The sequence below is a fragment of the Aquila chrysaetos genome, chromosome 1 (assembly GCF_900496995.4).
Source record: "Aquila chrysaetos chrysaetos chromosome 1, bAquChr1.4, whole genome shotgun sequence".
NCBI classification, from domain to species: Eukaryota; Metazoa; Chordata; class Aves; order Accipitriformes; family Accipitridae; genus Aquila; species Aquila chrysaetos.
The window spans coordinates 56,605,276-56,621,635 of record NC_044004.1 but is presented as its reverse complement, the minus strand read 5'-3'; the positions used below and the strand labels follow the sequence as shown (position 1 = coordinate 56,621,635).

General features: G+C 40.6%; 2 protein-coding genes across 29 annotated transcripts in view; one reads left to right on the top strand and one right to left on the bottom strand.

Annotated features, from left to right (window-relative positions):
- Positions 1 to 16,360, top strand: part of MANBA (mannosidase beta) — an 88,749-nt gene that overhangs the window by 57,650 nt on the left and 14,739 nt on the right. For 12 of the 27 annotated variants that reach the window (XM_041123673.1, XM_041123688.1, XM_041123689.1 and 9 more), the window contains 6 exons: positions 867 to 1,009; positions 2,779 to 3,036; positions 5,858 to 9,329; positions 11,944 to 12,063; positions 14,048 to 14,521; positions 14,770 to 14,868. In XM_041123673.1, coding sequence (XP_040979607.1) covers positions 867 to 1,009; positions 2,779 to 3,036; positions 5,858 to 6,082 — 626 coding nt within the window. In that variant the 3' untranslated portion in view covers positions 6,083 to 9,329; positions 11,944 to 12,063; positions 14,048 to 14,521; positions 14,770 to 14,868. Of the gene's footprint in view, positions 1 to 866; positions 1,010 to 2,778; positions 3,037 to 5,857; positions 9,330 to 11,943; positions 12,064 to 13,122; positions 13,264 to 13,517; positions 13,678 to 14,047; positions 14,522 to 14,769; positions 14,869 to 16,360 lie in introns of those variants that run through there. The other 15 variants (XM_041123682.1, XM_041123658.1, XM_041123674.1 and 12 more) reach the window with 15 other exon arrangements.
- The window catches only part of NFKB1 (nuclear factor kappa B subunit 1), a 67,564-nt gene continuing 61,857 nt past the window's right edge, over positions 10,654 to 16,360 (bottom strand). Inside the window, exons 24-25 of one of the 2 annotated variants that reach the window (XR_005932439.1) lie at positions 14,954 to 16,248; positions 10,654 to 11,200 (exon numbers count right to left, since the gene is read on the bottom strand). Coding sequence is in view for 1 of the 2 variants with exons in the window: in XM_030014563.2 (XP_029870423.1) it covers positions 16,061 to 16,248 (188 nt within the window). In the remaining variant the exon portion in view is untranslated. Of the gene's footprint in view, positions 11,201 to 14,953; positions 16,249 to 16,360 lie in introns of those variants that run through there. The other variant, XM_030014563.2, reaches the window with a different exon arrangement.

The following is a 16,360-nucleotide window of genomic DNA, read 5'->3' as shown; positions in this document are numbered from 1 at the left end:
TGCTGACAGTGCGTGCTAGATGGAAAATTAATAGAAAAAGAAATGGAAGCAGCTTCTCTTTGGTTGTGTGGCAGTGTTGCATCTGGCAAAATTGCATTTTTTGGAGAGGACACAATGTTTGATGGCTTTTTCAGTTTGTTAATGGCAGACTATCAAAGTATTAAAAGTAATAACACACAGCTTTCCATCAAATAGGCAAAGCAAACTGTTTGGCATGTCTACATCATGTGTCTGCTAAATCCCATACAGTAAGTGTTGTCTCTAGATTTTGGCAAATTCATTTTGCCTAACTCAGAGCTGTCTTTGGTTTGAGAACTTGTTTTTTTTGTTTTCGTTGTTATTGATGTTCCTCTAAGGAAGAACTGAAAGAGGAGGACTGAAAAAAGGGGAAGAGAACACTTTGTATAAGCACCAAAAGTCAGACTCTACTGTCTCTTTACAGTGGTGGTAGTTTGTGGCAATACCACCAACGCCCATGTGTTTGTCTGGATTCTCAACAACATAGATGCTCCAGCTACTTGCTTAATATGTAGTACACTGTGCCAGTTTTTTTAATGTCACTTGTGTTTAAGGCTTTTTTTTAATGGAGCAAAAGCATAGCAATGATAGGACCAACACTTAAAAAATGTGACCTTTTGGTGAAGCTCAAAAAAAAACTTGAAAGACCATCAGATCCCTTCCAGAGCAAAGCCTTGGCTGGAAGAAAACAAGATTAACTTCAGTTCTTCTCTGCACCTGATAGAGGTGAAAAATGGTGGAGGGGGATATTATATTGCCATAGCAAGACCAGAAAGCACAGGAAGGGATTGTATGCCAAGGCAATCTTGGATTCAGTCTGAATCTTTCTCTCTTTTAACCCTTTTCAGAATATGGTGGCAAGTGGAAACTGCTCCATTATTTTGCCCAGAACTTCTTTGCACCACTGCTGCCTGTGGCCTATGAAGACAAAGGTGTGTTGTACGTTTATGGTGTCTCAGATCTTCACGCGGACCGCAAGCTGACTTTGAGGGTAAGTGACACCTCTTTCACCACCCTTGTGTCCCTCCCACAAAAATGTGAGGAGCTGAATGAGCACATCTTTGTATAGATAAGTTTCAGTAACTCCATGCTAAAACACAATGAGGTGCAATTCTTCTGTTTAATCTTCTTAGGGGCAACACTATCCTTTATTATAGTGGTGCGTACTGCTTCACAGAACAAGGAATTAATTGCCTTGCTTATAGCCTGTAGGTATGGGCCTGAAATTAACTATTCTGTTATAATCTTAAAGGGATTAATGGTTAAATAGAACAAAGTGTGAAAAATGGTACCTCAGTACTTAACAAAACTGTTCCCTGGGTGTTAGAACTAGATTAATTGACTAAGTGGGGGAAAAAAAGGATCGTACCATTAGTTGCCAGTACTCAAACTACACTGCTTTGGGAAAAAGAACTAGGTTATTTTCTGAAATATCAACAGAACATCTAGGTGTACTTTAATTGCAAGGTCACCTATGCAATGTCACCATTTTACAATTGATGCCTTAAGTGTTTTCTGGTAATGCTGTAGAAACTGTTAGGATTTCTTAGGCAGTATTTGGGCTGCTGAGCTGCCCTGTAGAACACAGTCTTGCTTTTCAATTTGTTACGTTTTGTTGCTGTTAATCATATGGCAGCCAGATCCCAAATGAATTTAGGGGCCTTTTCCACTATGAGATGCAATTCCTGACGTAAAGGGCGTCCCATGTGAGAAGGCTGGGAAGGGTGGAAAAATAGACCTGGAGACCTGGAATGACTCAGTAGTAATTTCGGAACTCGTAGTATGAGTATGTCAATTCCTAATTCACTGCTCTGTTTGGCAGGCTGCCATGAATTTTCAGATTTATAAGGTTACTTATATATAGTAATATATAGTATAGAAAATGATTGCAATTTCTAGATAGTCAGTTCTTAGAGTAGGACTGCACGTAATGAAATTGATTATTTCTGGTCTGAGTTGTAACGGGCTTAAATTCAGATTTTCTGATAACGTCAGAGAAGCATTGGCAGTAGGGTGGTTCTGGTGAATATTATATTTTGCACTTCAAGAAAATTTGGAACTTTAAAACTTTTGAAAGGAGTTAAGATCTGTTTCTGACTGCAGAGCCCTGTTAAGGTAAAAAATAACCTAAATTGTATGAAGAGATAGAATGCTGTAATTCTCATTGAGTGCCTATCTTTCAAATTATGCTTTTTAAAAAAAAAAAAACTTAAGGGTGCATTCATAATGCATACATGGGAATGTATATTTTACTGTATTAATATAACTTCTATAATCCCTTTTAAGGTGATGCAGCTTGCTTCTGTTTAATGGTGATTGTGCAGAAGCTCTAGATTACCCAGTTGGGTTACATCTGATAACACTGAGCAATCTCAAGAAAATCCTTTGTTTGACTTTTCCTTTCCTCCCTGATTGAAAAAAAAAAAAGAGTCAACAAATTAGTCACTTACAAATTCCATTTCCCAGCACTCCCTTGGCAGAAATTGGCAACCCCCTCCTCTCAAGGAGCCTGGAGAAAAGAAAAACCCTTGCAGATCAAGAACAACAACAGATCCAGACTTCTTGTTAGGTTTATATAATCTAATTATTATGCTATATCCATTGTTTAAATCTTTGTGGAGTTTCTTGCTAGGTGGAAGTCAGCTGGTACTGTCAGGAGAACATGTCTTGCAATAAGCAATCTGAAACCTAGGATGCTGGGTTGTTTTCACAGATGTAAATTTTCTTCTAAGCTTTGTGCTCTCTCAACATGCTTGATAGGTCATTGTACACGCCTGGAGTTCTTTGGAGCCAGTATGCACCCTTGCCAAAGACGGTGTGACTGTTAAAGCACAAAGTGCTGTCCTCATCTACAAGGAGTCCATAAATAACTTGCTGGAAAGATGCAGAAACTGTACCAGGAAAAGCTGTGTTATTACTTTTTGTCTTGTGGGAGAAGGTGGGCTCCAGAGTCCTACAAACCATCACTTCCTTTCATCTCTAAAGGATGCTGTAGGATTAGAAAAGACCCATCTTAGTGTAAGCATTAGTCATGCTAAATTATTCTATTTGGTTTTGTTAATCTTACTGTTTTGTTTGCCCTGCTATGCAGTGTCCAATTCCACTTAATGTTCTTTCTCTTTACCTGTTGCAATTCTAGCTTCCATGTTGAGTTCAAAATCAGATTTTTTTCTTGTGTCACTATATGCATATCTAAGTAACACTGGTGGTTTGTTTTGTTTGTTTGGTTGTTTGTTTGGGTTTTTGTGGTTTGTTTTGTTTTAAATAATGAAGTCTCTGTTTCATTTGTTTTGTCTTTCACCTGACTGCTGCAGCATTGCTCCTTTCATTCTTTTTGTCCCTAGATAGCAAATAGCATCATGGCAAGTGTTTTGGCTTGCAGACAGTACTGTATGTCAGTACCAGGTGATGCTAGTTCAGTTGAGTATGGAGTGCATTATTGTCAGCAGTTATTTCCTCTTGAAGTGCTCAGACTCTCAGATCAGTCTACCACTGCTAATGTGCAGTATTGCATGCTCCTTTCCTCCTTCTGCAAATCCTTGTCTTCCAGCTAAGGGTTCTGATTTGCATAATAGTGATTATTTCTTAATATCTGGCAAGTGTGTCAGTCTTCTGAACAGGCACAAAAAGCATCAGTGTTGTATAACACTGTCATTTAGTCCATTTGCTGGTTTTCCCTAGATTTCTTCTGCTCCTAGCAAGCGTGCTCTATATATAGAGAGCAAGCACGCTCCGCGCGTGTGTGTGTACACACACATTTTGTTAAGTCTCACTTCTTAGCATGTAAATCTTACTGCAAAATTCTTAATCAGCAGATTGGCAGGATGGGGACCTGGGTGTTCTCACATTTGGCTTCTAAGCTGCAGCTTTGCTCTGTAGAGCTAAACTAAACAAGGGGGGAATAGAGGTCTTTAATCTCTTTGAATCTGGACCAGCATAATTGCTTTACAAAAAGAAAATGGGCCAGATTTTCACCTCTTATCTCTTTCATGGCAGCATGGTCTGCCTCCTGAGTATACAAAGGAAAGAAATCAGCCTGGTTTTATTTTTTTTTCATCTGGTGGCACAATCTGGAGTCTGAGTCATGCTGGGTTTTTTTTGTGGATGACATCATCAATAATAAAAGCTCTGCACCTGGAGCATCACTGGGAAATTTCACTCCTTTTTCCCATGGCTCTGTTGTCTCCGCAGTACTAACTAATAAGGATAGCTAGCAAGCATAAATGCAAAGTGGTTATTTTAAGAAAGTATGCAGCTGTGATTTAAAAAATTACTCTGTTTTGTGAGAAGCTGGTGCTTCTATACATAGTTACTAATGAACTAACTAGACTTTCAAATACATTGCTAATCCAAGTGCTATTCTTCATAGCATTGCTTTTAAAAAACATGACAACATGTTTCTTTAGAAAACACAAAATGTAAAGGATGCGTGCTTTTTCTTAAAAATGAATAGTGTTGTCTTTCTTGTAAGCAGGATGTGTTTTCTGCACTTAACATAATTTGTCTGCTTTTTATATGTAGTTAATTGGTATTTGAAAATGATGTAGCATATTTCATGATGGTGAATGGGGAGTGCTGAATGAAAATGCATCCTGGTTGTGCTTTTAAGTCTCTCTGAGATTAACTACTGATGGAACATAATATAAAACATACCTTGTCCTGATATTTCACAACATAGCTGCCTTCTAAATGTAGTGTAAGGACTTCACTGCCATGTTCCATTAAGATGAAGTCCCTCCTGTGTTACTGTGATTTTTACCATCTTTTGTGTCTGTGTATTTCTATTACTGATGCAATTGGAAAGGCCAGCTGCTTTAGTAGTTGTGAATTTATAGGTTGAGTGAAGGATGTTGGTGAAAGGACAAATCTCTTTCACTGCAATAAGTATAGGATACCAGTACTAGATACAAGTCAGATTACCATTTATTCAGTTATTTTCATAAGAAGATGGTAGAGTGATAACACTTCATGGCATTTTTCCACAATCTGTAGTATTGTCGTGGTTTAACCCCAGCTGGCAACTAAGCACTGGGCAGCCGCTTGCTTGCTCCTTCCCTGCCCCCCGCCGGTGGGATGGGGAGGAGAATCGGAAAAAAACAAGTAAAATTCGTGGGTTGAGATAAGAACAGTTTAATAAATGAAATAAAATATAATAAGAATTATTGCAATGAAAAGGAAGATAACAAAAAGAGAGAGAAATAAAACCCAAGAAAGACATGTGATGCACAATGCAATTGCTCACCACCCGCTGATCAATGCTCAGCCAGTCCCTGAGCAGCAATCAGCACCGCCCCCCCCCAGCCAACTCCCCCCAGTTTATATACTGAGCATGACATTTTGTGGTATGGAATATCCCTTTGGCTAGTTCGGGTCAGCTGTCCTGGCCATGCTCCCTCCCAGCTTCTTGTGCACCTGCTTGCTGGCAGAGCATGGGAAACTGAAAAACCCCTGACTTGGGATAAGCGCTACTTAGCAACAACTAAAACATCGGTGTGTTATCAACATTATTCTCATACTAAATCAAAGACACAGCACTGTACCAGCTACTAGGAAGAAAATTAGCTCTATCCCAGCCAAAACCAGGGCAAGTATTCTGTAGGAACGCTATAATAACCTTTGCAGTTTTTGCATGATTCTTACATACGACTCCTCTGGGTTTGACTTTTTGTTCCCGAAGAGATTTCCAGAAGAGAATAGTAATTTTGATCAAATGTGGTTGTTCAGTCTGTTTTACTGACATGCAGCTCTTTCCCAGTTTGGGTGCAACTGGGTTCTTCTTTAACAAGTATATTTTATTTATTCATTTATTTATTTATTTATTTATTTATTCCTCTTCCAGGCCTCTGTATCCCAACGAGATGACGTTTATATATTTGTTCTTCAGACCACTGCAATTGCTCCTTTCGTTTCTCTGGATGTAGGGCGTATAAAAGGCAGATTTAGTGATAACGGTTTCCTCATGACCGAAAAGAAGAAAGTGGTTGTGTTTTATCCTTGGGAACCTACCAGTGTTGAAGAACTGGAAGAGTCACTAACCTTGACCTCTCTGGTGGACGTTGTCTGAGGATACTCCATTTTCTTCTAGATAAGGAGTGAAACAGGAGGAGGAAAAAAACTAGAAGAACTTGACTAAAGTTGAAGTGATGTACAATTTTTGCTGACTGGAGAACATACTGTCTATTCCTGTCTTGTGTGAATTTTAACTGCTGGTTGAATGTAAAGATACCAAAAGAAAAGCTTGCATATAGTATATGTGGTGTATTGAAAGTAAGGCTTTCTCAGGTAATGGGAAATATATATCCCACGTATAAAATGGGAGGGGTGAGTCGGTGCAAGAGAGCTAGTCTGAGTTCTCCAATTCACATGAGATTGGAGTTGTGAATTCATCCGAACTAAGAGGCAACATAAATATGCACCTCCAGACTATGGTTGTAAAAATGCATATTCTTCCAGTTTCACTATGCTGTAAGTGGAAATTCATGTTAGGATAACAGCAAGGTATGCTGGGAGCAAGGGGAAAGGGCAGGAAGTGAAGCTGGGACCTCCTCCACAGGTATGCCCCCACTTGGAGTGGTTTGATCTTATCTGCACCCAAATCAGAAGAGCACTACCCTTTCAGATTTATGGCTGTCACTCCATCAGGTGTCCTGCCTGCCTCCTGCAAGGTAGGCTTCCAAACAGACATGAAACCTGGGCTGTCTAGTCAGAGATCAGGCAGGTCTGTTCCCCCTTCTGAAAGGGGAATTGAGTACGAGACTTGTTTTCTTCTCTCTTTTCATGCAACATGAGCAATAACCTTGAGAGCTCTGCATCTAGCTTTGACTATTCTGAGGGTGGTGCAGTCACAAACCTTTTGCTGCTGTGTGGGATCCTGCATAATGTGGCATAGTACGAGATATGGCTGGCTGTGGGAAAAGGAACAGGGAGAAGAGTTGACCAAAGGTGCAAAGAGAAAGGAGGTGGTACAGAGAAGAAATGGTCATGTGAGAGGACCGCAGAGTTACAAGTGACTGTTTTTTTCTCTAGTAAATGCATAGGGTGGGGGCTGCTGTTCTCACTCAGACATTGCTGCACACCCATTGTTACCCCCTGGCATTCCTCATGAGCGGCCCCATGCTCCACACTGATCCTTCTCTCTTTTTAGCAAAGGAAAACCTCAACATCTTAATTTTGCTTCTTTGTGCATGGGTTCCCTGTAGAAGACATTGTTGACTCCTGATTAGATCTGGTGGCACATTGAACTCCTTAGTCCGTAAAAAGCATTGGTGTTTTGCCTTCTATTCTGTTTCTGAGTAAGTTGTTTTTAAAATGTTGAGGTTTCCCATAGAAAAGTCATCTCGCTTTGGCATTTGATACAAAGAAAATAAGTTTGCTTCAGCATGGGGGGGCTGCTGTAGCCTGTGGAGCTGAAAGCCTTAGGGTTTGGCTGCCAGGAATCCAGGCCACGGAGCCATGCCACGGGCAGGTTGCTAAACATTGGGCTTGTCTGTCAGATGTGGTTTGAAAGCAGCTGGGATCTTGCTGGGGTTCCACAGTGATCTTCTCACAGTTCAAGCAATTACTAATTTTCTTGCAAAGCACCTAGCAGAATCAGCACTTTACAATAGAAGGTGTTTGAACGAGCTCTACTGGTGATGTCTGTCTTTGTCGTAAAAGCACCACATGTGTGATGCTTGCTGGTGGTCCTGGGGGTCTGGAGCATGTGTGGGGAGTGGCTGCATGTTCCATGGGTCAGTTAGAGAACTTGGAACTGGGGGTTGTTTTCTTTCAGTGATCACAGTTTTAATGGGCAAAGAGATGAGCACATTGACATGCTTGGTGATCTCTGGTGCTTTTTTAATTGGGCATTAACCAAAACTGACATAATCCTGAGCAAGAGGAGAAACTTAAAGATGAAATGAAAACGATAAATGGAAGTTGCTTACAAATGCTATATTAGGTCACCAAAACAACTAACTGCAGTTGCGTAGGAGGGCTTTTCTGATTCAAAACTTGTCCTAGTTGAAAGAAAACATGAAAGCAATCAAAATATGTATGTGTATGTGCCAATGTTTATAGGTTATGGAAAATAAATAGGGTACATTATAGTCATGAATAAAACTTAACAGTTAGAAAATGCAGATATTGATAAAGGAATTCAAAAGTTATCTGAGAGGCATCCTGGGCCAACAATACAAGAAAAATCCTTCAGTTTTTTTAGTGTCCTGGAATCAAAGTGGAATCAAAGCAGCAGTAGAGTCAATCTAAGGGAAGGATGAAAAAATGTGAAGAAAATATGAAATAAATATGATTAATAAATATTGCTGCAGTGTATTAGGAAAAGTGCAGGTCTCTTACATTGATACAGAAATGTCTCTTCCAGCAACATCTAGATAAAATTTCAAAATGGCACTTAATAGTGTTAAATAAATAAATAAAACTTTGACAGAATTACTTGTTTCAAAGACAATCAAGAGGACTATCTGAAGGTCGATGATATTTATTCTTAGTGCATCTCAGAATATGAGTGAAGTTTCAGAGACGTAGAAAAGAGCTTTTGGATTGCTAGAAGCCATAAACCATGAATTTGGATAACTGTAACCTTGTTTACCCTGGTATGAATTTTAGGCAAAATCATGAATAAAATGATGTGGTACATGATCAATAATTGATGAAGTGGCTATGCAACTAATGCCTATCAATCAGCACTGTTATGCAGAAGAGCATTCTTTTATAAATTTTGGTTTTTTGCTGTTGCTTTCTGCAGTTACCAAATTGGCATAAAAAGGTTCAGACAATTATTGTTATTTTTGAAGGTCAGAAGCTCCCTAAAGAGTGGGTCCATTCTTTCACACTGGAAAGCTTTAATTCAGCACTAGGTGCTGTTATGAAAAATTAGCAATTGCTTAAGCCAAATGCTTGAGCTCAAAACAGAATTTAATGGGGGAGGTTCACTTCCATTATTGTCTTAATTTCCTTAATATGTTCTTTTGGTTTCCTGGTGTTGTAGTAGGTATGTATTTATAGATGCTATTTTCTTCTGTCCCCCATGCAGCAGCGGCTGTAACATGTACCTTGGTTAACCATTTCCCCTTGGTACTTTTGCTGTTGCATACTATGCTATACTTGGTTACGTTGTTCTGCCTTTGTCTCGGATCAGGGCAAAGATAGGAATGCAACAGTGAAGAGATCTTCGGAGTTATCCATCACTCCTGTCGACACACCTATCTGTAGCCATCTGAGTGTTGTTGCAGCTACTTGGCAGCACCTGTATTGCCAGTTGTATCTGACAGGCTGGGGATCAGCAGCAGGAGCATTAGGAAGAGCATTTGGTAAGTGTCATGGTGCTTGTCCTCAATGTCATTAAATATTGGTGGCAACAGTAGAGGGGAATGGCCTCATCAGTATTCTTTTAGGGTGCAGCCTTGCAATGTTTTTTGTTCAAGGAATCACTGGGTTTGCTTGTGCGGATGGCCTTTGTTTGCTTCTGGGCTCCCTCTGGGCTGTTCTCCACAGATGGCAAAAGCAGCAGTCACAGTTCACCTCAGCAGGAGCCATGACAAATGCCCTTCCAGAACAGAACTTGAGAGCAGGTTTTGGAAGAAAGCTGTATGGCATTGGCTAATTTGTTGTCCTAAAACTGGTCTCTGGCAGAGATTTGGCTCTGAACCCATTCAGGACCTGCAGAGAACATTTTGAGTTTTAGAGGGCACCTCTTTGTTGGTACTTTCTGCCACACAAGGAAGACTTATTTTGCTCCAGTTTACTGGAGCACTTCCTTGGAAGCTTTACCAAGTTCTACATCTTTTCCAGGAAAGAAGTTCCTCTCTAAGTAAATGTTCATAGTTCTTTGTCAGTCTTTGTTGTTACCTGCTGTTTGCATGCCTTGAGGCCTGGACAATTTTTCCACCTTAGAGGCATGTCTTTCTTCAGTACTTTTACTTCTATTAGTCCCCTTTTGGTTTTGGAGATGTGTAGCAGAGACCACTTCAGTGACCTGTAGCAGTGTCAGGTGCAGAGGAACAGGCCAGTGAGTTTCTTACTCTCAGTAAAAGACTGTTTGGTTTTGTAGCTTACAAGCCAGCTTTTATGTTGTCAGAATCGCAGTTTTGTTTCTTACCCTCTGAGGGTTAAGTTGAGTCATCTAGGAACTTGCAGTTTGAATCTTTAAGGACATGTTCCAGTCAAAGAATTGGGTTTACGTAACTTTGCTGTCCAGTCAGATGTTACAGGACAGCGAAATGAAAGCCCCAATTTAGTTTAATTAGTGTGGAAAAACAAAACTTCAGTGAAAAATGCAGAACCTTAAAATTACTTGGTTTTGTCCCTGCCAGCATTGAGGAAAGGCCACCTTACTGTAAGAAGCAGAGTCACTTAGTAAAGACCTGTAAATGTCAGTTTTAATTATTAGTGTGCATATTAGTAGCCAAAATAGAGGTGTCTTTGGTCTAGGCCACTACAGCAAAGGAAACATGCGGCAGCATGAAGGGAAACAACACCCTGAGGACTAGGCAGGAGGAAGGTGGTGAATCTGGTTGCTTGCCAGGACCTGTTCTTGGGGGTCTGCTTTTGGAAGCTGATCTTGAGATTTCCTGATGGGCTCTGTGAGTGCAAGGTGGTTCAGTAATTGCTCTTTCTTTGCATAGTTTTTTTTTCCACTTTGTGGCTGGCAGGGGACCTGGTTGACCCTGTCGAGGGGAATGGCAGTGGTAGAAGGGACTTTACCCTTGCATATTAGAACCAGTGGCCTGTGGATTGAGCCAGGCTCTATGGTCCAGTGAGGAGTTGGGTAATCCAGAACAGGAGCTCTAAATAAGAATGAGAGCTGTCTGTTGAGCAGGTGGCCTTGTGGGGAAGCGTGCCATTGTCAGATGCCGGAGCGGAAAGTTTTGGTCCTTTTCCATGGTGGTGAAAAATCAAAACCTTAAATGCTGTCCTCTTATACCTCTTTGCAAACATTGTGATCACCAGGCTTTTGCCAGCATTGTAGCTTATCTCTCTTGTCTTGTAGCAGTCCTCCTTTGCCTGTAGTAAATAAGCTAGCTAGATACATAGTAGTACTCTGGCATGCTGGCCCTGTGATTCTGTCTTACCAACTAGCATGTGATATACCAGGATTTAAGCATTCAGCACTGCAGGCTTCAGCTCCCTTCCTCAACAACTGTAAAGGAGCGATGGTGTGAGCCAGCCCTCAGGTGGTTTCCTGTGAAAGAAAGAGTGGGAAGCTTTATCTTTTGTTAAGAGTTGTTCCATGGTACTGGTAGGACGGTAGGAAGCTGCAGTTGGGCTGCCCAGCCTGATCACTGGTGAGGAGCCAAGAACAGCAGAGGAGCTTCTGTGAAGAAGCAGGCCCAGTGTTCAGGACAGTGAGGTGGTTTGTGCGTCAAGCCATCTGCTACCTCTCTGGAAGCGCTCTGGCCACAGCTTTTGGTTTGTACTGTAGCCTAATGTAGAGTTTCTTGCCTGGGATGCTGAAAACAAGAAAATACTGAGGTGATTGCACACCTGAAAGAGAAGTGAGGCATTAGTCACGCTCCTGGCTTTCTGGCAAATGTCATTGTATTAGCTAGCCCAGAGGGCATGATACTACTCTGTGTGCACGTGAGCGCACGCGTGTGCCAAGTCAGCTGGAGTGTTGGCAAGTGCCGCTGCAGGCCCCAGGTTAACTGATATTAAGTCAGTCACAAGTGTTTCCCCTTGCAGTGTGTAATGAAATCCACTGATCTTATAGCACTCTTCTGTATCATGAAAATAGCAAGGGTAAATGGATGGTTGAAAAATTTCTATAGCAGTTGCTTTGAAATGAGTCTATGGGGAAACCTCTACAGGCTTTGAATAATGTACATACTACAGCCTAGCTCTAAGCAGGGCATCAAACTGCTTCATAACCCTGAATAGAGAAAAGGAACTCCTAGGTAACTAACTGGTGCTGTCTTTTGCTTGTAGCTGTATGAATCTTTTGAAGCCAGCAAATATTCAGACCATGCCTTTGGCAGTTACTCCAGAACTGCTCTACTGTAAGAGACGATTGTGTGCTCCAGAAGGGCCGAAAGCTGTGGATGGTGGGTGAGTATTGAGCATTGCACCCTGAGCTAACGAATGGGCACCACCGTTCCTGTCACTTAGTTGGAGGGAGAGAGGAGGGTTGCTCTTTTTCCTTAAACATAGGAAAACAGTATTTCAGTTGCCCAGAAAAGGGAGAAAAGACACTTCATATATCACCACATGCAGGCAAGATTCTCAACCTTCCTACAGTCCATAAAATCTCTGAATGCGGCCTAGAACTTCCCACAATCACGCTGATTTCCAAGTTTCTAAATACATCCCAAGGTGACACCAGAAACTTACAGCTGTGGCAGCAAATGTAAAATCAAGGGCAGTTTAACTTTCTGAATAATCCTTTTTACATCAAATGTAGAGGAGATCTGTAGCGTTCTGTTGTCACAACTTAATTTTGCTGCATACCGCAAGTTTCTGGCATTTATTACTGTAGTAGAGTAGCAAAATGTAGTAAGTTCCAATCACTGCAAGTGCAGATTAAGTTTAGAATTATTTCAGCTTTTGATCCTCACTGTAATTAATTTAATACTAAACTTGACTGAGGATGCCCGAAGGTTACAGTTCTTTACATTCCAGAAAAAAAAGTTTAATTAGAAAACCTTTCTTATTTTGATATTGATTCATTTGAATATTGCAAGTGTTTCCAGATAAATCTGTGCAGTTGCTGTCAAAGCGACAGGAAGCATGACTAGCACTCAGAAGGACAAACCCATGAAATCAGCTTTTAAGGATCAGTTTGAGGTTGTTGGTTGATGCTTTTTGACCACACCTCCAGCCTCTGGGCTTTAATTGCTAATGGAAATACACACCGAGCTTCCTGCTGTATGATGCAGTGCATTACAAGAGCCCACTGTGGTATGAATCTAGTCAGTACTTGGGTTCATCCAGCCACAGGGCAGAGGTGCCCTGCTCTGAGTAAGAACTTGAGTTTGCTGGGGAAGTCTTGCTAAAACTTCTAATGGAAAAAACGTAACTCCAGAATTCTTGCTGTTCATGCACGTATCGTTAAAAAAAAACCAACTTATTCCTAACTGTTGAGAACTTGGTGAATAATACCTTTCCCAGTTTTGTTTCCTCAGAGGTAATATGGAATAGACTGAGCACAATACCCTGTGCTACAAGGTCTAGTGAGGTCCACATGCTAATTTACTGTGCTGAGTGAAAACGTAAGACTGAGTTACACCATTACTACCCACTTTGTAGTTGGTAAGTGAGAGGTTTCTCTCCATAAGCCAGGTGTAGACAGGAGCTCTCAGGCAGTGAATTCCTGGATTCCTGCAGTATTTTTTAGTTTAGTTTATTCCATCACATTTGTGAAATAGGAGTAGCACCTCCTTTCTGGGCAAGGACGTGCAAGGATAAAACTGTGTCTGAGGTGAGCACATATGATGATGAGGCACATAAATAGATCTTGATAGGTACCCCCATTAGGAAGAATACATCTGCTTGAAATGATTCAGTTGACTTGTGTCCATTGCTTACACTTTATCTTGCTAAGCCTGGTTCCTCTGTATGCTGCCTTCATCCTCATACCTGCAAGGAGCCTGGCCTTCTCCCAGATGCCATCAGTACAAGGCAGTGTGCCCTGTACAGGATGACCACCTACTAATAAGAAAAAAGGTAAAGTAGAAGGACTAAAGCTGTGTGTTTTAGCATTTTCTTTCAATTCAGCTGCTTGAGGTAAATACTGGGCTTTCCAGTAGGTTTGCTGTGCCAGACAAGAACTACACAAGAAGACGATACAAATGTCGCCGACTAGGTGTCGTGCCACTTTCTGTAGTGTGTCCTACACTAGCTGGGGTGTTCTACCTCCTACTCTCGCCTACTTCTGACAAACTGGGTGGCATGCCTGCAACACATACTTAAGATGCTAAGGGTTAATGCAATTGGGAAAAGTTGCCCTATTATGTGATGCGCCTGTAAAAATTTAGTGTTCCTGTTTGACTTAGTAAGAATACTTTTAAATTAATATTTTTCTATTTCTAAAGAGGGAGAAAAAAAAGAAAGACCAAAGCCTCTGGTGTTAAACAGACTGAAACCGAGATGCTGCAAGGAAAGAAGCTGCCAGACTGCCATTTAAAGCACTTGAATACACAGGGCCTAGGGGAGATGGCCTGCTGTTCATTGCATGATCACTAACCTGATGAATAGCTATTATGCAGCATTCGGTCATGAAATGCTTAAGGAAATAGAGACCCAGGTGTCTTCTGGTGGTTTAAAAGAAGAGCTGGTCAGAAATAAGGCTAAAAGGTGTGAATCAGCAGCCAGGACACCCTGGTGACCTGCAGGATTGTAGAAACCTCATAAAAGTTTCTGCCAGCCCCAGCTGGAAATTCTGTGGCAGCAGAAGGTGCATTTAACTCGCACAGCAGCTCTGCTAGGGCTCAAAAAGCTCCTCCACCCACAGAATGAGAACCTTTGCTTGTTTCTGTTACAGCTGGAATGCAAAGAGAACACTGGACAGGTACCTTAATTGAACAAAAATCCATATGCCTTTGACACTGCATTTGTAGGTTATACATACTATAGCAGAAAGAATGGCATTTTTACTATTATGCATCTCGTTTCTCTGGAAGTAATTAATGTACTCTAATTCAGCTGGATATAAAACTACTTCAAGTTTTTTTCTCATTACACATGGTTTAATTCATTACAGCAAATACTGCTCTAAATGTAACAATTCTCAAGGTTTATCTTGATTTGTTTTCTCAGGAGTGACACCCAGGTTACTGAAGACTGAGCTGAGCCAAGAACACCACTGTCAATCTCCACCTTTGTGCCAAGAAAACTGGATACAAGGGAATGACAATGGTATGATGCTGCTTGTTGCTTTTTCATCATGAAATCTGATACCTGTATTCTTAGTAGGGCCAACATCTGTAACAGTTACACTCACCATCTCAATTTAACTTGCAACAGGAAGAAATACTGCTCAGGAACACAGTTATTAGAGGAGTTTCTAGATAGCCCAAAGAACTGTCTCATCAGAGCTTTGCTGAGATGCTAAATAGTTGGTTTCAGTTGGTAAATGATTCTCTGCTGCCATAATTATGAGAAGAGACCTAAAAGAGACCATGAATCAGCACCTTTAGTTCCAAAGCACAGCTGCTCAGCAGTAGCGGATGCTCCTGGTCTCCCACCATAAAATATAGTTAAGCTTTAAGACAGGTGGCTTGCAACCCTTGATTTATTTTAGCACTTGGAAATCAGTATAATCTTGTATCAATACCTAAATCTTCAATAACGCTACTTGAAAGATATGTAAAAATTACAGCAAGTGTAGACAAGAGATTTCATTTTGGGTTTTTATTATAAAAGTAAAATAAAAATAAGCATTTAAAAAGCACTTTTTTTTTTTTTAAAGGAACAGATATAAAAAAAACTATTTACAAGTAGGAAAATGCCAAACTTGAAAATTTTTTTAATAAGAGGCACCCAAGTTAAGTTTAAATACATTATTTGAAATATACAAGATGTTTTTTTTTTTAGGATTCTTTTTTCTCTGAGTTGTCACTGTGATTAATGATTTTTTTTCTTTGCCACTATTTTATGAGCTTTTTTCATGCAACTGTGCTGCAAAAATTATGAAGAGAGCAGCTAGAAACAGTATCCTTTGATTGCTCTTATCTTGATTGCCTTACCTCTTTTTATTAAGTGAGTTGGTATTATACATTAACAAAGAGCAACTTTCATCTATAAAAGGACATCCTCGCAAACCAGAGAAGCTCAGTCAGTCATTCACAGTGTCCAGTCCTGTGTATTAATGCGGCAGTAGAGCCCTGGTTATTGTATATGGCTTGTAAATGAATAAAATTTAAATGTATTTGAGGAAGGAAGCAACGGCTAGGAGTCATGTGCTGAAGTCGCCATTGGTTCAGGTTCACGTGTGGTTCCTCCAGCGTGCTTTTGGTTGTAAATTCACTTCCCTCTGGCCAGGATCACACGGATGTAATTTTAAATGTCACATTCGTTCCTGTAACTGCATATTGCTTATTGAATATTACTAGTTGGCTATATAATTGCTTTGCACTGAACTTTCATGTCCATAGCCCAGGGTCATTTTGCTAAGTGTTACTGATGACTTGCTGTTCAGAGAGTCTGAATAAGTAAAGCTCAGTTTGCGGAGGGAGGTCTCCACACCACTGTCACACACGCTTTCGTTGTCCTGAAATTTGCTGTTATAAAGGTCACCTGAGGGAGAGAGAAGAGAGAAAAGGGAAATATATTATTGTCTGTGTTGCTTCACTAATGTTGCTTTCAGAAAAGCCTAAGGAATGCAAACTAATAGGTCAAAGCTCTTCTA